At 44.5% G+C, this 25,476-nt stretch overlaps 1 protein-coding gene across 6 annotated transcripts in view; it reads left to right on the forward strand.

The window, feature by feature from the left end:
- ZNF423 (zinc finger protein 423) overlaps positions 1 to 25,476 on the forward strand; it is a 234,594-nt gene that overhangs the window by 188,024 nt on the left and 21,094 nt on the right. For all 6 annotated transcript variants that reach the window (XR_010070998.1, XM_063334411.1, XM_063334413.1 and 3 more), the window contains 2 exons: positions 22,959 to 23,090; positions 24,599 to 24,714. Coding sequence is in view for 5 of the 6 variants with exons in the window: in XM_063334411.1 (XP_063190481.1) it covers positions 22,959 to 23,090; positions 24,599 to 24,714 (248 nt within the window). In the remaining variant the exon portion in view is untranslated. Of the gene's footprint in view, positions 1 to 22,958; positions 23,091 to 24,598; positions 24,715 to 25,476 lie in introns of those variants that run through there.

Raw genomic sequence — 25,476 nt, forward strand, 5'->3', positions numbered from 1 at the left:
AAAATTATTCTCGAAGTGGGTGCTGCTGTCTTGGGAATAAATAGATCCAGGGCGTGGGGGAAGCGCAGATGAGCAGCAGTATGTGCCAGGAGGTTGATTTTTAGCTGTCGGTGGGTTGATGGTGTTATTTTTTTAACTTGAAAACAAAACGTACATAACAAGCTTTTACAGGATTTTGTCTTGTACATCAGTACCACTTACACATGGTAAAGGTTTCCACCCTGGATATGGAGATCTGATGCTTTGCATTTGGGCTGATACATACAGTGGAATGGTGACTATAAGCTTAAATGATTTTGTAGTACAGTAACATCGCCCTTTGGAGAGCTCTGCAATTGAGATCTAACAAATCAAGTATCAATAGGGCTCCCTAAATGAATTTGTCTTCCTGCAGTACCTGTGACAGAGCCATTGTAATGGAGATTTCAGCTCTCTCTGCTGTGACTACTGCAGTAAAAGCAGCTCCTCTCAGTGCCTTCAGGGCCTGAACCAAGATTCACTGGAATCAGTAAAAAAATCTTTCGATGACTGAAGCCAATTTTGGATCTACCCTTTACTGCAGGCTTGGATGCCCATCGTTGCTGATGGCGTGTTTTTGGTCATGCAGTCTACTAATCTACATAAATTAATAAATAATATGCATAATAAATGGCACACGTACAGTAAACTGCGTCTCGTGGTTGCATGAAAGACTGCTGCGGTTTCTAGCAGCATTCCCCATGGCCTCGACAAGAAATGCTGATGAAGTCAGAGGAGTTTGGGCACTGTGGAACTCCTCGGTGCCATTGCCAGCAGATCCTCCTTGGCCATTAAGTGGTGCCCCTGTGTCACTCAGCCAGGGAATGCTATGTACTTCCATTTAAAAGCAGTTGTGAGGTCTCCTGAGCAGGAACTGAAAACCCTGGACCACCAGCAGAGCTACATCCTCTGACCTTTCCCTTCCAATATTGTAACAGATATTTTTTAAGGTGTTTTTTGAGTAGCAGTGAGAAAGCACGCAGGCTGTAGAGATTGTAGGAAGGTACTGGGAGCATTTGACCAACTCTTAACGTCTTTTACTGGATTTGGACTCAAATCATTGTGTGCTTCCTCTGCTTATAACTTCACCTCTTTTGTGAATCAAACCCAGCTTTTCTGTTGTGCAAATTGTACAGGAGAGTAAGGTCCAGAGAAAGATTTCTTTCTCCCTCTGAGCACCGCTACGAACTCTTACTTAACAGAGCAAGACCATTCATCTCACACCTTGCGGGTTGTTTTTTCTTTCAAAAACTTCTTCCAAAGTCTGAGCATAAGCGAGTGATCTGTATGATGAGAATAAGCTGTAAGCTCTGTACTGATGTACCTGGTCCCTGGGCAACATTTCAGATGGCAAAGGCCGTCCGTTTGTGTTTGCCTTATGGACGTTTCTGTATGTGATACCTTCTATTATCTCTGCTGGTTAAGCAGGCTTCTTCCACAGAGGGGGATTAGGATGCTTTGATAACACTGTATTAATATGTAGTTATCCATATACAAATGAAGTGTGTAATTAATTAATTTTGTGGATATTTTTGGTTATGTAAATCAAACCCAAGCAATAATAAGTCCAGTTGCTGGAGGTAGCTAGCGGGCCAGCTACCTTGCAAACAGATGTCTGGCTGTGAATTCATCAAAGGATCGCGTGTACGGTTCTTAGCATTTCTTCTCATTATCACATTTATCAGGGAGTGCAGATGAGCTGGTTTTTCCCTACATCCTGTTGGATGTTTGCTTTCGAGGGAGGAGTCTGGGCGCAGGCGGTGTTGAGGATGCAGCATCTTCCTTGCCCATGCAACCGCCAGGGACACGCCGGCTCGGGCAGGCTGGGGCTGGCCCCGGGGCTCTGGCAGAGAAGGGCAGGGATATCTCGGGCACTCCTGGAGCCGCCAAGCAAGACAGGCTCCCTCCCTCCTGCAGCCTGAATAGTTGGGGCCCATTCACCTCCTGCTCTGTCTTTTAAATGACTTGTATTTGTCCGGTCTGCTTAAGATAAAATTTAAGATTTGTATTCAAAGGTACTGACTGACATGTTTCCTTTATGAATTCTTGTGGATTACTATTGATTTTTGACTGTGGTTTTCGAAATCCTACTTCTAGGACTCTGGAGATTTCCCTGCTGCAATAATAATGTATTGTCATTCTTAATATCTCAGATCCCTGACACAATATTCATATTAAAACCACAAAAAAGCTACATTAGAGTAACACCGAGGGTCTGCCTGGAACCCACCAAGGCAGGGGAAATCAAAGTCGAGGCTGAAAATTAGGGATGACACTGTGAAACGTATCCCATTGTACTTAAGTACTGGAGTTCATCTGTGATTGCAAGATCACTTGTGTTTGAGAGATAGATTCCTCCGTACAGCAGGAATGAGTTATGATGTGTTGTAAATCCTCAGCATTAACTATTGTAGTTGAGAGTGCCTATTTTTGAGGAGAGCTACATAAACCAGCATTATGGAAGTCACTTTAACATATTTTATGAACTTTCGTTCTCCTTGGCGCACAGTGCTATTAAAAATTCATTCTGCATTTCTCTGCTTGCATAATAATTCTGGATCAAATTGTTCAGGTCAATAAGGAGACAATGAAAATGTCACAGCACTCTCTGTGTGAGCTTGTAGGCATCTTTCCTTTAACTGTATTGCCCCCAAAACATTATGCAGACGTGCACAGTCCTTTGCATGAGTGTCATAGATGGTTTGATCTATTCATCTGTATGATGTAAATGTGTTGGCCGAATGCTTGTAGCACCACTGAGGTATTGGAAGGCCTTCCATTTGACCGTGTCTTTTGACCTTTCTCGTACCATCTCTTTGGGAGTTAAATTTTTCCAGTCAAATCTTTTTTCTTGCTAAGTTTGAGAGCTTACTTCAGTTGTTCATTGGTTTCTCAGTGCGCAATGAAAACCCTGCAGGGCGTCAGGAGTAGGAGTTGAGAAATAGGGGAGATTTCCTGTGGCTGAGGAGAGGCCGGGAGGGCATCGCACGCTGGTTGACTCCTCTGAGGGATGTGCGTGGCATGCACGTGGTTCTCTGCCGCTGCCACCCATTTTAGCATCGAGAGGGGAGCAGAAGTGTTCTGACAAAATTAAACAAATCCATTAAATGTGTGTGTTTAGTAGAACAAGGTGTTTTAACCGTATTTTTATAAATGGTTTTAGAAATAGCTGTTCATCCCCCTTTCCATCTGCTTCTCTCTTCTGTTATTAATGCTCACGTTAGAGCCCATCTGACGTTACTCTCCTAGTTCATTGAGGCAACGTGAAAGGGTTTCTTTACAAATGAGGATTATGGGTCATTTATGTATATCTAGGATCTCTTTTTCTGTGCTGTTTTTAGCAGTGAACAGATAGGGACAGAAAGTAGATGCCTGGCATCCCATCAGAGAGGAGCATTCGAAACTTGGTGAGCTAAAGCATCTGCGGAACTCCACACACGCCAATAGGCACACTTTCTGCAAAATGGCTCATTAGTCACTAATCGCGATGGTGACTGAGGGGCATGTGAACATGTATTATTTTGATATAGATGCTTACCAGCTTTACTCATTATCTGCTTCTGAAGACAGCCATGGACCAAACTGAAATTCGGTGTAATTAAGTGGGACTCCATTAACACCAGAGCTGTGCTACGGTGCTAAAAATATCTCATTAAATTTGGATAGTCAACAGCACTTGTAGCGTTTATGCATGTTGTTTGCTGTTACAAACATTCCGGTATTTGGAAAGCTCAGTGTTACCCCAGCTGCTTTCAAAGATGCGTCAATTTCTAGATGAAATTATTTTTGGAAAGGCCAGATGAAATTACAAGTTTACCTGAAACACTTATTTTATGCTTATATTACATGAGCCTTAATGCGTGTATTACCTTAATGCTTCTATTACCCTGATCACACTGCTGGCACTTCGCATTGGTTAACATGATTCGAAAGGTAAATACTGCTAACTTACTGATTCAGCATGTAACTATTGGTTCTTCAACCTACTGCAAATCGCAGCTTTTATTGTATCTACCAACATCCCCAAAGTGTAGCATAAATGTTTGGAAAAGATGTGCAGTTACTGCTTGCATGTACCATCAGGGTGAGGTATTTCATTTGAAAATACAAGAACTAGTCAACATTAAACAACATTGGGTCATAACATTCTTTTAGAGAAAATCATTAAAGGAGGCTTTAAACACACACACATGCCCTAACACTATCACAGCTGATCAGTTTAAAGTAAATTCAGTATTTCCAAGAAAAAAATTGGGTTTGTTCCTTTGAAATTATGTATGCCTAAATTAATCTTTCAAGTGAGTTATAAATCCCTGTAAATGGGGTTAGCATCAGAATGAATTATAGTTACAAAAATTGGAATGAAGATAAATCATGTTTCCTTGGTAAAAATCTAATAATAGCTGTCGGGTGCATCCAACACTGCTCAGATGTAGATCCCGTGTTCTGTGTCCATGGTGCGCTCTGCGGAGCTCACGCTACCCGCGAGATCAGGGTCTACGAGGCTCAATACTGGGCAGCGTTCAGTATTTTAAGAGTTTTATTAAAATTATGGTACTTGAACTGGTGCAAGCAGATGTGCACCTAAAACAAGGAAACAAAAGAACCAGATCACATAATTTTGGAAGAAGTAAGATGAGATTTTTATTTTTTTTTTAGTTTGAGTGATGGTTTGAGTCTATTTAAGCATCACAAGGCCGACTGCTGCTTTGTTAACCTGTGTCGGAATAAGGCTTTTTTGGGGCAGTGGGGGCGGATTGGCAGTACAAAGACGCTGCGAAGCAGTGCAGGCGAGGTGGAGCGGTGCAGCACTGGCGAGGTGTGCTGACCTCCTTGACCCGGTACCCTTCACAGGAATTAAGTTCGTTGTTTTACAGAGTCACACCTTTTAAAGAAAAAAATTTAAAAAATCCTTTGAGGCCCTCCCCATCCTTATCTAGGAGGGGTGTTGGGGAGCCCTCGGTAACAAGGATCTTGGAGAATTGTTAGTATTAAACTGCTGTCAAATTACCAAAGTGTAACGATGTACAGGACGTGCTCTTTCAGCCACTGTCTCTTCAGCGTGTGGATGAATGTCAAAGGGAATATTTTGTGACAGTTCCTTGTGACCCAGATTCCACAGAAGTCTCTTATAAAATAATCTTTGAGCGAACACTACTCGCACGTCCTAAGGACACCTCATCCCCGTGAACCCAAAGGTAGGAGTGAAGCTGCTGTGCACTGCGAGATCTGTGACTTTCTATCTGAGAATTTCGGTCTTGTTTGATAGTTCAGCCTTTGTGCCCTGCAGATCCATTTTAAATTGTCTGAAGCAGGAATAAATCTATTACAATGACCACCATTTTTTTTTTTTTTTTAATAATACAAGATGGGTCTGTGAAGAGGTGTTAAAAAGTAAAAATGAAAGGCAGAAGTTGTAAGGAAAACCTGTTCACTGGACAAACCTGCAATGCAGTAAATAATAACCCTAGAGGTGAAAGACAGCCTGTTCTAGAAAAAAGGGCAATGGAAAAGACTTTTTTTTTGTTGTGGGTTTTTTTTTTTTTTCTGTGGGTCTAGGGGAGAAAAGGTCCTTTATTCTTTAGTAACTTCTCTGATTTTAAATATGTGCTTGTCTGGTCATAAGGAGCAAGGTCATTCCTACTGCTCAGGGCCTGGGCTTTGTGCTGGTGTTGGCGGGAGCTTCTTTCCTCTCTCCTTTTCCTCCCTCCCTCTATCTCTCCTTTTCTTTTTCTCCTGAGGTGCAGATGGCCACATTTGCAGGTTAACTGGAACAGCTGGAGGCACATTATTAGCTTCCTGCTGCTAACTCATATTTGCTTAGATTTTTTTTTTTTTTAACAGCAACATAATTTACAAGTAGTAGGCCAGTGACAAAGCTGGCATGTTCTAAATCCGCGTCTGATTTATATAATGCTGTTGCTTATCAGTGAATGAAGTCATAATTATTGCTTTGTACCATTAAATAGCATAAATATATAAACTGTTATACAAATTGCAGCAAATGTTTCCTCTAGGGAGCTCTAGACAAAATTTTAATGTAGTGCATTTGTCTGTGGTGGCAGTTTCTATGGTATATAATAATGTTGATAAATTTTACTGTAGCAAGTGACATTTTATAACATTAATCCTGGTGGTAAAAATCTGATGAATACTACAGCTGTACTGGTGGGTGTAAGAAGAATGAGAGCTTTTGACACCAAGTGAATTGATTTTAATAGTGCTTTAAGGCTCCAAAGCACAAGGACGGTGCAGAGACGGCAGATCCTTCACTGGAAGGGAAGAGGAATTGGGTAGGCGCTGGACAGTGAGGCACCGGGGAGCTTGACTTGATGCTGGTGATAATTAATTCTTTTAAAAAATCTGTACTGGTTAATGCATCCTTTGCTTTGAAAAGAAAAGCAAAAGGAAACCAAACAGTGCGATGAAAACTCTTAAAATCGTCACTGGTTATTTAAACTCTGTGTGTGTGAGTGAAGACCCTGTAATAACTAGAGATGCGGCACCTGGACTCTAATACGGTTTCAGACCTGCCTGCATGTGCTGGCTGCTGCCGAAGCTCCCTGGTGTGTGGCCGGGGGACGAGCAATTGTGCCTGTGCAGCCCCGTGCGTGCTGAATGGGGACGTGGCACAGAGTGACGAACTTGTGACACAAGGGCTGCAAGGAGAAGTTCTTCCTCTGATTTCACTTGTGTGTAGCAGGAATAGGATGGTATTGGCGGCTTTTAGCATCTGCCAAGTAAGAGCATAAATGATGCTGCAGGTTTTGCTTTTGTATTGCTTTGTGATGAGGTCCCAGTGCCTAGGCTGGGGTTTGCCTGTGCTCGCTGTGCAGGCAGTGGGGTGGCATGGCACTGCCGGCAATACCGAGCCCAGCAAAGACCCCACTAGGAAGCCCTGGGGTCGTCACCACTCATGCTTAAAGTGCCTGGCTTTGGTCATGGCCAAAAGTGGCAGATGCGCTCCCCTCCTCAGGGAGATATGCCATCCGTGGAGGCAGGGGGCAGCCCTGGACCCAGGCTGGGCTGTGCCCTGTGTGTCCTGTCAGCCTTTGGAGGATTGGATTGTTCTGGGTTTATTCACAGAAATAAGGAGCACTCGAGGCAGGCTGTCTGGGGACGATGGGCGCAGTCCCGCTGCCTGGCGGGGCAGGCTGCACCTGCTTATGCACTTGCCCTGGTGCTGCAGCAGGACGGTGTAGGCAGGCGAGGGAACGGGCTTGCCCCGGGCCAGGGCATCATGCAGGGGCCAGCTCCAAGCCACCACCGGCAGAACCAGTTCCCTGGGAGAGCCGCAGCTCACCTACCCACAGCTGTCCCAGCTCCTCCTCCTCCCTGTACAAGGTGGCTTTCACAAAATGCACGCGTACCCGTATCTTGTGTACGTTGACCAAAGCAAGTGTACAACTGCCCAGGGCACTGGCGGTAGCCAAAGGCAGGAGGAAGAGATGTGGGAGGCCACGAGAAAAGTTTGATGCTGTTTGTGCACAAGTTGTTTCTGAAACAGGTGCTCGGCTCTCTGTGTATTAATTATCCACGTGATTTCACTGTTAAACAAAACTGATGAGATGCTTCAGCTGCTATGTGATCTTGATGGCTGCCAAGCACAGGTGAATCCCTTCCATGCACATTGGACACAGCACAGAAAATAACTGAGTGCATGAAATGAAAGTATCCTTTGAGGCAGGAATTTCTGGTAGAGACGCTCTTGGCACAAGTATGTGGTATAAAATCTTGGTGCAATAGACACTTTTTCGCTTTTGTGATTTCTCTTAAACCTTGCAACTGCTTCTCACCTGATCACGAAACATAGTGACACACGAGAAATGCTTTTGTGTTTCATTAACACATGGCATAAGTTACTCACCTGTATTTATTAATTATTGCTCTTACTGAATTTCTAAACTGGTGTCGAAAATGTCACGTGTTTACTGAAAAAGAATACCAAAATGTTCCTGCTTCAAAATTAATTTGTTAAGGAACTCCTGTTTTTCCAGAGAAGCTTTCAAAAATAAATGGATAACTCAAAGGAGAATCCTTGAGGGCACTGTACTTGGGACACTTTTGTAAATGAAGAATGCACTTTTTGTACTCGGTCGTTTAGACTGACGTGACCATTCCTCACCTGAAAGTTTATTTTTCTGTTTTCTTCATGACATGACTTCTTTCCTTTTCAAATTCATGCTTCTGTTTCTATGATGTCAAAGATGGAGCTACAGTGTTAGAATTGCAGCCCAAATCCCAAAGGAGTTGGGAAAATCCCAAGGATTTCAAGCAGACCAGCATTGAGGTGTCTGACACACACCATGGCATCCTGTCTGCATTTTCCTTGCAAAACCCTGACATGTCTTGTATGGGTTTTCCTTCGGTTGTTTGTTTCCTGCGTCGTTAGCGTTTCATGTGCCCACAATAATTTTCTTCCTCTCTGAGAAATCATGTGTTTTTTCCTGCTGCCCTTTTAGACATGAAATTTATTGAGTGGTTGAGGATTAGTCTGCTGTTCTCTCTCCGGGCTGAAGTGCCGATGTTTGAACAGTGTTTAAGGAATCCTCCCCCACAGACGCCACGTCCCCCTACCCCTCCGCACCACCTGGAGATGAAGTGTGGGGGGCTGAGCAGGCCCCCTCGCCTGGTGGCACGTGGGGTGCTGGTCTTTAAGCTCAGCCCCAGAGACACAGGGGTACAGGCTACAAACCTTGCTACTGGCTTATGTGGTTGAAGTTTTGGACACCAGCATCGCTTTTAAAACGCAGATGTGCCCCAGAGAGCTGAACCTCCCAGCTATGGTACTGGAGGCATTGCATTACAGTCAGCAAAGGGAAGCTGGAGGCAGTTTTGCACAGGAGCGGTATGGAAATGCAGGGAACAGCGTTGTGCGGGGTGAGCCTCTCTCCACCTTCCTTTACCCAGGCTTCTCCATCAGACCTCTCGCCCGCACCTTTGCTGGGCCGCTCCATCCATGGGCTCTCCCTTTGCTCCAGCTGCTGGCCAGAGTGGGGGTGAGGGAGCTGAGCTCCCTGACTGGTGGTCTCTGTCCCTTTGGAGGAGCACAGAAGGTGCTGCAGGAGTGCCACATGGCAGTGGCTTTGGAGCCCCGAGTTTTATTTTCCAGCATTAGCAGATTTTCAAAGTGTACCACTTGTCAACTTTGTACTCAGTAAATTCCTGTACAACGCTTTATGGCTTATGCAGTAGTTAAAAAATAACAATATTATTCTCATGGCCACCATTAAAATTTCTAGAAATAAAAGCATCCTATAATGTACTCTGGAAATGTGAATCCTAAGCTGTAAGGTATGTATGTTTGTAATGATTAATTGGCTCAACTCAATACATACCTGAATCATGTTTAGTAATAGCAGGGGCTGTGCGAATTCAGGCAACCTTTGTTAACGTATTCTGCAACACTGCAGTGATTCACAGCATCCTGCGGAGACCACCAGGCCAGCCCCAGCACCAGGCAGGTTACAGAAACCGCCTCAAAATCTTACGAGAAGCTGCTGTGGTCTCCCACCACGGGAGCCGGGTGAGCAGCCGCAAGCTCGCGCCGTCACTCCCGAGTTCACAGCCTTGCCCTGCAGCAGCACCAGCGGATGGGGGGGCTGTGGGTAGGCTGACTGTGTTTATTTGCTTCAACATCTTAGCGCAGTTACAAAGCTGATGCGTGTCCAGCCAGCTCGGTCCGTGGCAGCATTTGGTTCATCTTTAAAGGATAGTGAAAATGTGTTTGATGCCTGTGTGTGAAGCAACAGGGCTGAATAAAAGCCCATGTTACAATTACTTCTGCAAAGTCGCCCTGCATTTGTGTGTCTACCGCAAGCACTTATGCTTGAATGTGGTGTGTGATTTTTTTCAGCTAGTGTAAATAGATCATCTTTAAAGACCACAATAAAATGTTTGTGTAATGCTTAACTGTACATTAAGTAAAAACCTGCGTTAGAATATCCCCGTATTCTTTTAATCAGGTAAATAAGAGCATAAAGGCGAGTATCCCCACCACTCCCATTACTGTGCGCAGCACTTAGTTACATTAGAAAAATGAGGCATTGTTCTGCCAACTTTTGTTTCCCTCCATTTGTGTTACTTACCGCTTGTGAATCCAGCATGCCGACCTATGAAGCAATTAATTCTGAAACCCAGCCATCATCGCACACATAGGTACGATGGCATGGCTACTGCCAGGAGTCGATGGCTAGCACTGGTCTCCTGTGCTCGCAACTAGAGCGTTATTGGTTTGAGCTGGCGTATAACTAATAGCATTTGGAAGGTGTAGATGTTACATTGTCTGCTGAAGCATGACTTGTATTGCATTAAAGCATCCCAGTGCCTTTAAACAGGCTAAAAGGGGTTTTCAGCTACGGTCAATTAATGGGCTGTTGCATCGACAGTGTGCAGGGTGTTTGGGTGGTAATTGGGGTCTGTATGGTATTGACACCTCGCCTTTGCAGGCCAACTGAAGCAGTTGATGTGTTTTGCAATTCTTACGGCTGTTCAGGACCGTTGCAGGTTTATGGCTGTATCGCAGAATCTCTTTTTGTATACTTTTGCTCTGCTGACTCGTGCATTGCTCCAGGAGGTGTGCAGGAGACCGAGTACTTGGACTGCAGTTTCACCGCTGCGTAAATTTGCACAACTGGCCGTGGTCCCCTGGACGCCCCTCCAGGCAGCACCAGGGCAGGAGGCAACGCCAGCTACGGCAGTTCAGCTCCAGAGCAGGGCAACTATTTTACAGGGGGTTTGGGGGCAGGAACCGAGGTTCAAAACTACTCTGCTCCTACGGAGAAATCGATATTTAGCCGTAAAACCAGGAGGGGCATGGTTGGGAACCACAGCCTAAACGAGAGGATTTCAGTATCGTCATAGAAGATAAAACAAGAGGAAAACATTTCTGAATTTACTCTTTGTGTATTGAGGCCTTTTATGATTCATCAGTAAGTAAATATAAGCTAAGGGAGTGATTTGTTTCTAACAAGCTTATAAAATACTAGAGTCATTTGTGAGTTTATTGGAGTGCTGATTATAAACATTCCCTCATGCACACTCCTTTGTGTCAAATTAACATTCAAAATACAAATATTGTATCTTTGAATATTTCTGTAATCTCTTCCCAAGTATTTGAGGTCTTCGATGAGAGACGATTGACAGTGTCACATGAAAAGTAGCCAAGCGCTCTGTCACAGTTTTGGACATATTTTTCACTTCTTTGGCATTTGCTTTGCTCATGCTGCTGCTTTCAATTGCCTGCTCCATGCTCGAGCATTTTGGGTTTTGATACAATGCGTAATTGATGCTCATCTAGCTGCAAAGATTCAACCGTTGTGCGTGCTGCGCTGCCTGTGTGCGGCTTCCCGGGATGTGCCCTGCAACTCAGCAGTGCTGTTGTGTGACAAGAGAGTGTCCGTTCACGCCCGGGCTGGGTGGCCTCAGGGCAGCTGGGGCACACGGGTGCCACTGGGGCATTCCGGGTTTCCCAAAGTGCTCCCCCGAGGAGCTGGACTCTGTGGCTCCGTGAGCCTCAGGTGTGATCAGAAAGGGAGCCCTGTTCTTACACTTTCTCTTGTGCACTAATGCATTTTCTGTTGGTAATCATAAGGAACAGAAAGGTAAAGGGTAGGCACGGTCTGCTGCAGGTTCCTCGGGTCGCTGGTTTAGATCCATCCCCTGTAGGCACTTTTCCCAAAGGATATGCTGTGTGTGGAAGGTGTCCCAAGGCCGGGGCTCTTGGGGTGCTGCTGGTTGGGATGGGGAGCTGGAACTGGGGGCTTTGGGCAACAGACCTTGGTCGAGCTGCTTGCTGACCCTATGGCTACAGAAGTGCCATTTCACCCTCTCCAGGTCTGCACAGCACGTGTATTTATAGTTTAATCATACTGATTGTCTATTTTTATTTTATGATTTGGTTTTCCCCCCTTCCCACAAAAACGGTTCCCATTTTGTACCCTAATTCCTTCCCTTTCCTTTCACCGCGTAACTTGTTTTTACTAAGCAGAGGAAAATCCTGCAAGGGCGGGTCTTAGGCTAACATTACTGTAGTGGCTGCCATTTAAAAAGTCAATTTTTGCCTACAGGCAAAGTATTGTTATCAGAGTTCGTAACTATTTTGCATATATACGATTTGTATCTTCCCTACCTCTCTGGGGTGACAGGAGCAAATGCCGAATTCTTAATGCCGATTGTTGAATTGGAGCTTAAAATAAGAACTCACAAGAAAAATGAGGAATAAAATGGTGGGTAGCAGGTCTCTGACAAACCTTTATTGCTTCCTCCTTTTTGGTTCAAACAGGGACTCCATGACAGCTTGATTTAGGGTCTTACTTTATTTGAGGGAGCAGCTGAAAAGCGGCTTGATTTTTCCTCTCATTTTTCACTGTTCCTCAGTAACTTTTGCAGGGCTGTGGAATATGCTTCTTCTCATCTGGGCTTATTAGGTGGATGCCCCGAAATCTATTTCAAGTTCAATGAATGCACATGAGGCCCTTCTCTGCAGCAGTCCTACAACACCTTTAGACCTTTCCACATCATCTCGGCCACCTCTGCATGGCTCCAGTCCGTTACTGGGCCCACCCCCTGAAGGTGCCGTCCTGCTTGGCCCTGCTTCCCTCTGCTGCTGGGAACTTCTTAGCGCTTCCTTGTGGTCAGGGCCTTGGGGCTTGGTGTTTTTTAAAAAAATGTAACTTCTGAGAATGAGTGGAGTCATGGAGAGCCCAGGAAACCTGTACAATGTCATGAGCCTGAGATCTGGGTGAGTTTAAGCAAAAATAGCTGTGTAGGAGTCCCGCTGTTAATGAGCCGTCAGATCCTCCTGGATGTTGTGTTTTGATACGGTGGCACACTCGTGCTTTCCCACGGCTGGAAGAGGGCTTCGTCGGCACCATCATAGGATCAGCGTTTCCAGATCCCTTTATTTGAGCAAAAATACAGACTTTCTTTATATCTTACACTAAGTTTTCTGTCACAGCCCACATATGTTCTCTGGAGTCTGTCTACAGCATGAGTTTGCACATGGCTTTCCTTAATGGACTAAAAAGCTAATGACATACAAAATCAAGAAAATGTGTTTCAAAACAAAATAAATAAAACCAAGCTGGCCATCTTATGCAGTGACAGCGTATCTGCCAACAGCCATATGCCTGACTGAGCTACTCACATAATAAAATAGAAAGGGTTTTGTTTACAAAGGCAAAAGCCAAAGTACTTTGAGTTTAGGAGCCTGGAAGAAGGTTTCTGCCCATGTTGCCAACCTGCTGCTGCCCTGCGCAGCTGCACAAGGTGTGCGAACGTAGCCCTCTGCAGAGAGCTCAGACCACTGCCTAAGTGCTGCCTGTCCAGCTTCTTGGGCAGGATAAATCCAGCTCTGGATCAGACGTGAAGGGTGCAAGCTGGCTGGCTCACGTGCAGAACAAATGTAAAGGTGATATTAGTTTGATATTAGGTTTTATGTATTGTAATCACTGTTTGTATGTTGGATAAGTGCTACCGAGAGTACCTTTATGGTCTGTGCTATGCAGAGTCATTGCTTGGCAGTGAGATCTCTTCCAAAAGGTCGCTGGGTTACAGCTTTTCTTTTTATTTGAGATGAAGCTGCTACAGGGTATGATTTCCACCTGGACTGTGGAGTGTTAATCGAGCAAATCCCATCAACATCAATGGGGGATGCTCTGTACATTCACTTGTGCATATTCCCACAGTACAAGAATATATGTCTGCATAATGCAGAGATGCTTAAGATATTTTCTTGTTTTCATGCAGATTCTTCTTTTTGACTGCCTTAAGGAATATCATGCGTTCCTGCACCTTAGGATTCCTGACTTAAAATATGTCTGATAGGGGTTTTTCATTCTTTTGGGCATATTTGTACTTAACGAGCTTTGAGAGATATTCATGCCATGCAAAATTAGTCACCTATCTTAGCCAGCCAGACCTTATTTAGTCACCCTTGGTTCTCTCTGTTGGCAATGGCATCTCATTTTGTCAGCTCCGATAACTGGTTTGTGTCCCTGAGCTCCTGCCATCGTCCGTGGGGAGAGGTAGCGCAGGAGGCACCTCGGGGTAGGGATTGGGGACAGGAGCCTCTCTGGGGCTGGGCTGTGACGTGTGTTCAGCCCTCGTGTGAACAAGTAAGCTCTGGTGCAGTTGTGCTAAATGATCATGTCAAGATAGCTGGGTAACTATCATTTTTATTTTTTTTTTTTCCAAGAGAAAGCTGAGAGATGTTTCCATTTTCCTACTCATCTGCATGTATTTTAAAGAAGAATTTCAGAATTTTGGTCTGTAAGCTGATAACAATGCCATAAGAGATTGGTTTTCAACCAGAGGCTTTTCCCTAACAGTACTGTTTCTTAAAAAGAAAAGAAGGTGAATTCATATTTAAAAGAAATGTATTTGTTTAATCTGAATAAGTGGGTGCAAACTGTCCCAACATTACAGGAGTGCGGCATTTGGCCCATTTCTAAGCTGTTTGGTGATCTGCAACAGAAATAATGCTCATGGTTGGTTTTCACTTGCACTTATCATTTATGCCCACAGCATCATTTCCCAGATATCTATATAATATAAGCTTTAATTTGACCATAGCTGATACTGCTGTGAAGCTTACATCACTAGATATGTATTTCTATGTTTATGGGATAACCGAATAACCATGTTATAGGGATAACTGAATTTTTCTTTGCTGATGCAAATAAAACTCTTCCACCCCCACCTCCTCCCCCCCCCAGAAAAAAAAAAGTTTGACATTTATCATACTTTGATGCCTGGAAGAACCTTCAGTGTTTCTCTGTTAAATTGTATGTTTAGAAGTGTTTTCATTTTCTATGCGTTCTGTTTTTGTCCCTTCTTTTACCAGTGTTTCTGCTTCCCCAGTGCCGTCATGGAAGTGGTTTACAGCTTTCTCCTACTCTGTGCATTGCTGAGTGTAGTTGACAACAACTGGCTTGTAGCCTGTCTGTCATGTTAATTATATACTATTAGAGACCATTAATCTGATGATTATTTACATGATAGATTTATAGTCTATCATGTCAATGTGTACTTGAGAAACTGTAATCTGAAGATCGGTGACACGCATCAGCGGGATTTTGCGTGTTTAAAAAATATCATGCGCTATTCCGAGTGCCCCCGGCTAGTGCAGGGGGCTGGCAGCCGGGGCTGAACGCTGCCCTGCCATGGATCCCCACCCCTTTGGGAGATGAAGCCCAGGAACCTGCCTTTGGGCGGATGAAAATGCACCCAGCCTTTGGCTTTGAAGCAGAGCTGCTGGAGGCAGCTGCCACCCCCTGCGCAGGTGCCCGGGCAGGGGAGGGGGCTGTGGGGAAGGGGGAAGGCTTTGCCTTTGGCAGTTCCTGCTCTGGTCCTGGCAGCTCTGGGGGCCTCCGCGCGACCATGGTCCCTGGGTCTGCAGGAGGTCTGGGTGGGACGTGGTAAAGAGGGGACACCTTGCAGCTCCGGTGGCCTTGGTGCTGAGGCTGGGGAATGTGCCAGGCCTTTAAAATGAGTAAAAAGGGCTTTACACCCGTTTAAACTCAGTTTAAAGCTTTGCATGTTTGAAAAGCACTTGGCATATTCCAGTGGGATGTTTAATAAGAGTATAATGATGTTTTAATTTTAATTTTTAATTTCACAAGAAGAATAGATGCCAAGTAGATACTAGTTATTGCTGTTTGTCTGTATTGAGCTCTTCGACGTGATATTGTCAATAGGATCTGAGGACGGACGTGTTCCTGGTGCATAGCAATGCAGGGAAGAGAAGAGTGTGGAGAAGAGACCAGGAGTAATAAGGGATATTCAGGCTTATTAAGTGACGCGATGGCATGAGGGAGGTTAGTACAGGGAACGGGGCTGTGTGGCCATGGGCCTGGGTTCAGGTCTGCATTACTTCAGTTCCACCAGGTAACAACATTAAACTTGAAATAATACAGCTGTGAACATATCAAAACATTAATATACATGACTAGGGTTGAGTTGTGTGGGAATATGATGTTTTTATTAACCTCTAGCTATTCTTAGGGGTTCATTAGCTTTATCCAGACTCATTCTGTGTGTGTGTGTATGGGCTTGCACACTCAAAGGTAACGTGTTTCTTTTCCAGTACAGATTTTGCATTTCCATTGAAGCCACTGGAGTTATTCCTTAATGAACTATTGTGAAGGAACAGCCGGACGTATCAGACTTCTTTAGTCCACAAGAAGTTTTAATATAGGCCATTATAAAAAAGCGTTTTCAGAGAAAGGCTGCTAGAGTGTGAAGTTACTGTGCTAAAGTGTAGTGCATTTCTATGAATTATCTTTATGCAGTTTCTCAGATTAATATCTAAATCTGAAATAAAGCTCTGCAGGCAGGGTCCCTCTGGGGCTCTGCACTCAGCAGATAGATGATGCACAACGCATGAACTCCTTTGAACTTTCAGATTTTATTTTTCTTGTAAACCAAAAATTAAGCTGATGAAGATGGGCTTGGCAGACACCCATCTCGTGTGTCTGAGGTTCAGCCTTCCCCTTAGGCAAGCAGTGCAGTGGGGGGCAGCACGCAGCCCATGGCCAGGGGGGAGGCAGGGGCTCTGGAGCAGCACAGGAACCGCCGTCACGGCCAGTGGGAAACTCCCTGCAATCTCATCCCGAGTCCCTCTGGGACCGTGCTTCTTTTTAATGGTCATTTTAATATTGCAGTGTACTGACATGTACTGGAGGCAGTGAACTTACAAGCTACCCTATAAATAATTTGGCATCTAATTCTGCATATTTTGAGCTTGCAGCCCCCTGAGATGATGAAAAGAGTTTAAAGCCTGTTGTATGGTTAGGCTAATTTAGCCTGGAAAAGAATACCTTTTTGAGGCCACAGATGCGTATAAGAAGTACATCACATGAAGCCTTGGAGTTTGTTACTGGGAATCCATAGGTGGATCCTCTAGCACCTATGTTTGCCAGCAGGTCCTGCAGCTTCTGTCTCCTAATATCTTCCCTGATTTCCCAAATCCCATTCCCCCAGAGAGCTTCCCCAGCTGGAGAACAGTAAGAGCCGCTTCATGCTGTCAGACTCTTGTCCGGTCTGCCCATCCCTTGGAAAACCATGAAGAACAGGACTGATTTTAATGAGTCTCATCCAAAAGCAAATGTAAGGAAACCCAACAAAATAAAGATAAAAAAAATACATAGTTTCTAGAAAAATCCAAGTCCCTATGTTATCATTTTTCATTAAAGCGATGTTTCTAACCACAGTGGACAGCTCTCATATCCCTTGAAAACTTATAATAGTAAAATTGTCATAAGGATGAAGCAGGAATGCAAGGTTTTATTAAACAATCTTCGGCTCATAAAAGACATCAGCGTTGTGCCATTCTAGATCATATAAATATATTTCAAAGCAGAATCATATTTCAGCAGAGAGATAAAGCACAAAAGAATATGAGTAGCAGATACCAACATAAAATATTAAACCATTCAAGAAGCGGTGTAGGTGTATGTTTATCCACACGGGCAAGTCAGGGACTGCAAGCAAGGCAAGATTTTGGCAATATATCAGTAGAGCCATGAGCACAGATATCTGTGGCAGTTTGTGTGTGTGTTTTGTGGTGGCGGAGGGGGGGGTTTGGCATGGTTTCTCGCAGCACGGAGCCGGGTGTTTCGGCACAGCTGCGTGAAATGCTGCGGGAACATGACGGGTGTCTTTAGTCTGGCAGAATCGTCAAAGGGAGATATGAGCTCTACCTGGATAAATAAGTATAAATAGTTTTCTTTCTGATATGTGACCAGATTATTTTCCAGTTGATTTCCAGTCAAGGTCCCAAGTGGGCCACAGATCAAAAAAAGATAAGGGTCAGTTACAAGGTTGAGCTCATTCGGCGTTGCCATAGTAACTGACCTCCAGCATCCCTGCGAGGACGGCACCCAGCTCCCCAGGTGACATTTCTGCTGCCACACCATCAATCCGCTGCCTTTCACCGCCCGGGCTGCCTAATCGCTGGGGCGCTGTGCCACAGAGCGGCTCTGTGCCGCCAGTCCCTGCCGGGGCAGGAGCGAGGGGTCTCCTCGCCCTCCAGCCGCCCCGCTGGCAAGGGAAGGGCTCAGCTACGTCTTCCGGGATTAATTACAAAAACGTAATGGAGCGATGTGGTCCAAATGGTTTGTGTAGCAGGTCAGGGGCTTAGGTGGCAATGGTGATGAAGAAATGTTGTCCGTACGACAGACATCGTCTTCATCCAATGTGAGCATCTGCAAATTTGCCATCCCCTGGTGGCAGTTGCATCGTGTTCTCAGGCCTTGGTTTTACCTCCGTCGATGGATTGTTTTTAATGAAAACCAGTGGTGAAGTCGTGCCAGTTGAAGTGGTTCTCTGCAGGCTTTGTTTTGGAAGGAGGTGTCCACCACTGCCATCCTACCCTGGTCCCAGCCCCTTGCTCCTCCACAGCCACATGGAAGAAATTACTGGGCAAGCTCCTGCTTTTCTTACGTTATAAATTTTTCCCTTTCCTTACTTATTTACTGGGAAATGAATTGCATAAACGGAATAGTTCCATGCAGTTTTCATTTTATTTCCCTGCGTTCATTCCAATTTCTATTTATTATAATTAGAGCACTCCTTACATGGCCTATTTAATTCTACCAGGTTTATGATATAATGGACAGGAGAAGGTTCTCTGTGAACACAGTATATTAATGCTTTGTTACACTGAATTACAGTATTTCAAAGTTTATTAAAAGTGTGGTTAACTCATGCATGTGTACATCTGAGTACAGGAAAGATATTCCCCTTTATTGCCTTAATTTGCTGCAGTGGAGTAGAAATACACTGGTCTGGGAAGCTCTAGTACGGGATGTACACGTTGTCAGGAGTGAGCATCAGATTGTCTTACACGATCTCTCAAATTAGGACTATTGCAGTTATTCCATAAGGGAAAATTTTGCTTTATTAAATCAAGTTGAAGAGAGAAGTTTTAACTAACAGTAAAGACAATGCCATCTTGATTTTTATTGTTCAAATCTCCTGTTTGCTATTGGTGTGATAACGTGTCGGTACACGACAGTGTTAATGCATACTTTTATGTTGCCATTAATATAGTTATAATTAGAAATGCAGCTGATACAGTACATGGGTTTAATACAGCATTATTAATTATACTGCATCCTCGCCAGGAGGCTGCTAGTGTCGGTTCTCTTAGAGGCTTGGAGACTCATTGTAATATGTATTAAATGCACATTGCTGCAGCAGAAATAGCTTTATGGAGAAGCGTATTCCCACTCTAAAATGGGCAGAACGACGGCGTAAGTGCTACCAAGCACCCTATCAACATATTTAAAACTACCCTGCAAACGCACCCGAACTTGGGAACAATGAGCGACGTGCTTCGCCGCCGCGCTTCAGCTGGGTCTGCGCAACCCGCTTATCCTCGCTAACAGGCAGTAAATTATGTACCTCCAAATTTATACAAATGCCTGCCTTTGACATCAGTGGGCACCACCCAGGTTTCACCTTCAGGATTCAGATAATCAGCTCTCATTCCTAACGGCTTCCCTCAAGACCAGTATGGAAATAAGTATGTGTCTGCCAGGGATCAAATGCTTTTGGAGACAAAAGTAGGTACTGAAAACATTACAGGATACTATCATCTCCCCATGATACTTTTACACAAAGCGCTCTGTTCCTCTTTTGGCCTGACATAGTTTCAGCCTGACAGAATCCAGCAGGCCTGCTTGTTTTAAACAAGAGCACATCCTATTATTTTTTTGAGAAATGAAGTGTAAAATTAATGCTTATTATTTTGAGCTCAGGAAAAAAAAAGAAGGCAAGAAACCCAAGATTCTTGTTTGCTGCGCATTGCTCATTTAGTCCCGTAATCAATTGATCCCCGCACAGATACACTTCTGGAGAAATGGGAGAAGATCTAGCACAGCAAGCTGTAAAAATCTGCATTTTATTTTACAAATGAGAGGGGCTGCATAATTCACTTGAGTTATGTAGGTCTCTCATAGATGCTTGTCATATTTAAAAAAAAAAGGGGGGGGGGGTAAAAATGAGGGAAATGATTATACGTTTTCTGTTGCTAACGCCCCCCGCCACACGTTTGACTGGAGCATTGGCTGTCACGCCGCATTGTCCAAAAGCCGCCTTGCATGTACCTATATGATCTTATATAATTCAGGGAATTATTCTCCAAAGGTGACTGAGTATCCCTATACATGCGCCGTGCTTCTGTGTAAAATAATATGCTGTAAAATGCCATAGAGGAGAGAGTGATTATAGCAGCAATTCTATCTATATCTTTGGGCATTTTCATATTTTGAATACACATGCATGAAAAGAGAAACGTTTGTCATGCTAACCATGGTACTTTTTTCCCCCTTTTTTCTTCCTGGATGGTTTTATAGACACAAGAAATACATAATGGACTCCTGTGGGAGTGGAATAAAAACCCCCACCGGTGAGGAGAAGGCCTTATAATTCAGAAGTGGATTTGCAAATCAAAAGGTCTTGCCTCGAGTGGGATAAATTTCCAGATCTGCAGGAACCCATTATGTTTTATTATTTTTCATTCGAGTTTTAGTTTGTTTGTTATGGGTTTAACTATTTAAAATACTGCAGGGATCAGCCAAGAAAATACACAATCTCTGTTACCTAATTAAACATACCAAGCTGGTAAGAATATACTTCAATTGAAATGCAGAACATTGGTGGTTTTGTTTTTTTAATTTTACTGAAATTATAGGTATTTAGGCTGCAAAAGGAGCAGTCGTCTAATCAGCAGTATGTGTCTCTCTGTATTTATGAACATGTGTGCTCACACAGGACCGTAGGCTGTACATGAATCACTGTTTTCCAAATACCCAATATGTGGAAGGTAGAAAATTAATGTCAAACATGATTTCTCTGATTTACTCATAGAAGGAATTTGTTCCATTCCCCCCAGTACCTGCTTTGTCCTCCCCAGGTTTATTGCAGCGTTGGGTTGCTGTACGCAGCCACGTGGCTGGGCATGCGCAGGATGCTCAGCACAAGGCACGTATCCCTTCCCCATCTTTCCTCCCCTCTGGAGCAGATGGCAAAGATCGCGCAAAGCCAAAACTTTTCAGGGAAGGGTCTGATGTGAGAAGCCATCCTTATGCTACGGCAAGGGGAGAGGGTTAGGTTTTGAAAGCCATCCTTCAGAGAGGGCGACGTGCTCCTCTGTGGTGGCTGCCCAAACAGAGAATTGCATCCTAGAAATATCCTCGTTTCATCCTAGAAATATCCCAGTCCCCGGTTATGGCTGCCCAGGGAATTTGTGGAGCTGCTGCTGTGGAGTCACCAGCCCTTTCATCTTTCTGTTCTTGACTCTTTTCTCTCTTTCCTTTTCTCTTTTTACCTCCTTCCCAACCCACCTGTTTACGCCTCCCCCTTGCCCACCGCCGCCTCAGTGCCCTGCGTGCCACCGCTGTTTTGCAGGGCACAGCACCCGCTGCCACACGCATGTCCAGAGGTGGCACGGGCAGCTCACCGGCACCACGTGCTGCTGCACAAGGTGCTACATAGGGATTTATTTTTTTTTTAAATGTTATTTTTCACACTGCATGGAGGGCCCTTCAAGGCCCACGTGCTCTGGGAATTGCCTCCAGCTGCAAATGTGCCAAGGTGCAAACATGTGACAGCCACCACGCGCCCGGGCACGGCTGTGCCCAGCATCCCACACAGAGCCCCGCCACTTGCCTGCCTGGCACCTCACTTCCCGCATGGTAAAAGGGCTTTGGGATCCTGAGAGTACCAAAGGCCTTACAGAAAACAATAATTACCCTCTGTTTAGCCCCTTTAAAGATCTAAAAAGCTAATTTAAAGCAATTGTAAGTAAAGACCATGCTTCTGAAGGCTCGCATTATTCACAAGGTCCAGATGCATTTGGCAAGAGATTAGTTCATGGTATAATGTAGTCATTTCTTAGCTATCTTGGAACTAAAAATTGAAGTAGGTGATATTTGAAGATATAAAAATGAAGCTGAGTGTACATCAAAAGACAGAATTTATGTAGTTTTTAAAATAAGTTTTCATGAGAAGTTCGTGTGCTGCCACAGTGAAGGAAAGACACATTTTCAGGAAGTCTTTACAGAAACCATCCGCAATATTTTTACATTTTAGGTGCTTTCTGATTTATATAAACTGTACATTATGTTGTCTAAGTTTCTACGATTCCCTCCCTCCCTTCAAGAAAATCAAAGGACTGTTTAATTTTATGTGTGAAAATTGCTTTAATATGGCCTCAGTACCTCAAAAAAAGGCTCAGCTCAAATTTAAGTAAACAGAGAAACATATCATCTTGCAAAAGTGGTAGGCTTGAAACAATAGCAATAATTACTGTTGTTTCCCTGTGAGTTCACCTACAAGATAGGGGCAATTAAAATGGGCCCTGTGTATTCAGTGCTTAAGATATATGGCATGGAAATTACACTTTCAAATGACGTTTAAATACCTTCAATGGTCTCTTCAGCTTGGAAGAAGGCAAGAGCTATAAAACTAAGGCTGACGCTCTGCTCAGGGCTCCTGCTATTCCCTGATAGTTTCTTTTTTCCTGTACGTTTGGAGTGTAGTTTGAGGTGAAGTTATTTCAGCCCTCTTTCAGTGTTGTTGGTTGAATCCACACTGTTAAATTAGTTTCAAATGCTGTTTGACTATTTAATAGCCCATCCCTGGAGCAGGGATGCTCTCCCTTTGTGGTAGGACATGAGGCTGGGGTGGTGCAGTGTTGCCTGGGCGCAGGCGCGTGGGTTCCCAGCAGGTTGGTGGCAGCGCTGCTTTCATCCCACTGGAAAATCGGTGCCCCTCGATGGGACGGGGGCTGTCCCCACGAACGCCCCGCGCGACCGCCTTGGCAATGTCTGCGGGTCCTTGAAATGCACGGCATGGGCGTTTCTCACCAACTGCTGCATCCCCGACGCTAATCTGCTGTGTCACTAACAAGTTGTATCATTTGAACCTTGCAGAGGAAGGCATCAATCATGAGTGCAAGCTGTGTAACCAGATGTTTGACTCTCCGGCAAAGCTCCTGTGTCACCTGATTGAGCACAGCTTCGAGGGTATGGGAGGCACATTCAAATGCCCTGTTTGTTTCACAGGTAAGACAGGGAGGCCAAGACAAGCCTCAGCGTGCATGGCTTGATCCAGAAATGACACTCGGGGGATTTGTAAAATACTGTATTCCTTTCCTTGGGAGAAAGAAATACCGTGCTTGGAAATGTTCAAAATATCGCCTGTCTGAAACTGGGACTCGCTCCGAAGAGCAGCACTCTGGCGTTTGACACCGAGCAGCACTGACGCATGCGGCGGGCTCTGCATTGCCCCCACAATTCGAAGCCTTTTAAGTTGTAGCTTGTGGCTCGAAGGCGCGATGCGTTCCCAAGCGCGGGACTTGCAAGGTACGGACCTGCCCTTGCAAGCCCTTACTCACGTGAGCAAGTACCCTTACAGGCCGGGTAGCTCATAGGTCACTGACAGTGATGAGGCTCACGTGAGTAAAGGTTTGAGAAGACCAAATTTTACAGCTGTACAGTTTTGCCAGCTGCTCTCTCAGAGGTATTTTTAAGGCCAGTTTGCTCGTGGTGTCACATTTCTAACTCCAGTCTGAGGGCCTGCTAGGTATTCCTTCCCAGTACTTTGTTTTAAGCTGTCTCATCAGTGCAAACGATCTTGGGTGATCTTGGTTAAAGGATCTGCAGGATGCATGTTAAAGGCTGCCTTTTATATGCTCCTGAAAACAGTAGTTAACATCTACATGTCCAGATGTGTGTGACTGTGGACTTGTTGTCACCAAAGGGGCACAGCTTAGGGTTTGGCCCAAAGATTAAGAACCTGCTTTTTGTGTGAGTTTATCCTTTCCTGAAATGTGCTGTAAAATAACTCTTTTAGTGCATGTGTTTAATTCTGCTAAAGAAGCTATTTTCACTTACTGATGATCATTCATATAGAATGAGACAAAAATGAAACGAGACATATTTTTAAACAGCTAAAGCCTGCGGTTCAATATGTTTCACTTCCAAATTTCACTTGATAGAGTCAGAATAATTGTCAATTCAAAATCACAATGCAGATGCTGTGATATTTGTGATGTTTAATCATAATCTTTTTCTTATTCTGAATGGAAAACCCATTTAAAAGGTCTAAAAATTGTGATAAGGCTGCCCTTTCAGATTCATGTGTCTGCCAGAAATGCTGTTCTGGGCCACGTGTATTCCAGAGCAGCCATCAAGGTTTCTCCTGGCCCAGTTGTCCTGCATTAAAAATGCATCCGATGCACCTGCCGTGGGCCCAGGGCTCCCCACAGGAGTGGTGACGTCCTCTCTTTGGTCTCATGATTGAGTTCTTCCAGTTACCCGTGGACAGCGTTAGCTTTATGTGAAATATCAAAAATCCATACAGGATTTAGACTCTGTTAGAAGTAAGCTGACTGTCAGCCTGGAGACTCTAAATTGACTACTTGTAAGGAAATTCTGCTGAACCGAATGTATCAGCACTTCTCTGGCAGATATCCTTGTACTTTTTAGAGTCTTTGCAATCGTAAAAGTGTAGTTCAAGAGAAGATGTCTTTTATGAAGCAATCTTAACTAATCGTACTATGTCGTTTCAGTTTTTGTACAGGCAAACAAACTGCAGCAGCACATCTTTGCAGTCCACGGGCAGGAAGATAAAATTTATGACTGTTCCCAGTGCCCACAGAAGTTCTTCTTTCAAACAGAGCTTCAGGTATGTTTACAACAGGAGTAAAAGCAAAGTTAAAGCTGTTGATTTCTCTGTGCAGCCATCACCCCTGTGCAGCATTTAGAAAAGGTGCGTACCCTCAGTGTGGTCTCTTCTGGCCTTAAACAGTCTCTCAGTCTCCTCCTGCCTCTCTGGGTGCTATCAGGAGAAAGGGGTCTCTGAGCATGGCTGGAATAAATAAATAAGACAAGACAGATATCATGATTCTTTATGAGTATTTCTCTTGACGGTAGCGTTGCTACATCCTGACATGTCTACGTCAAACACCTTGTAAATAATTTCTTTTTCTCTATTAATAATTTAGGCACTGATTAACATACAAAGACTAAGCAAATGGTATGCTGCCCCCTCCCCTTCCTCACTGTTAAGTCAGAAGTAAAGGCATTTTCTCTACCGAGGTATGAGAGCAAAGTGTGGGTGCAGCTCAACACGGTGCTTAATTAGAGGCTCCACCAAGGCACTAGCACATTAATAAGCTGCACGTTCTGCAAACTAGGCGTTATATGCCAGTTTCCCTGGTGGCTCTGAGGGCCACAGCAGTTTTAGCCCCCAGAAAGCCAGTGCTTGTCCTGTCCCCATTCCTGGGTGCAGTACGCCTTTCGCAGGGGGCGGACCCTGACCTCATGCTGCTGCAGCCACTCTTGGGGCCCTGGCCCCAGGGGCCACCTTGGAGCTATGCTGGTGAGCCTGGGGTTTAAATCACACTGATACCTTTGGTGCTAAACCCACGTAGAGGCTGAAATCTCC

This window comes from Chroicocephalus ridibundus, chromosome 4 (genome assembly GCF_963924245.1).
Source record: "Chroicocephalus ridibundus chromosome 4, bChrRid1.1, whole genome shotgun sequence".
NCBI classification, from domain to species: domain Eukaryota; kingdom Metazoa; phylum Chordata; class Aves; order Charadriiformes; family Laridae; genus Chroicocephalus; species Chroicocephalus ridibundus.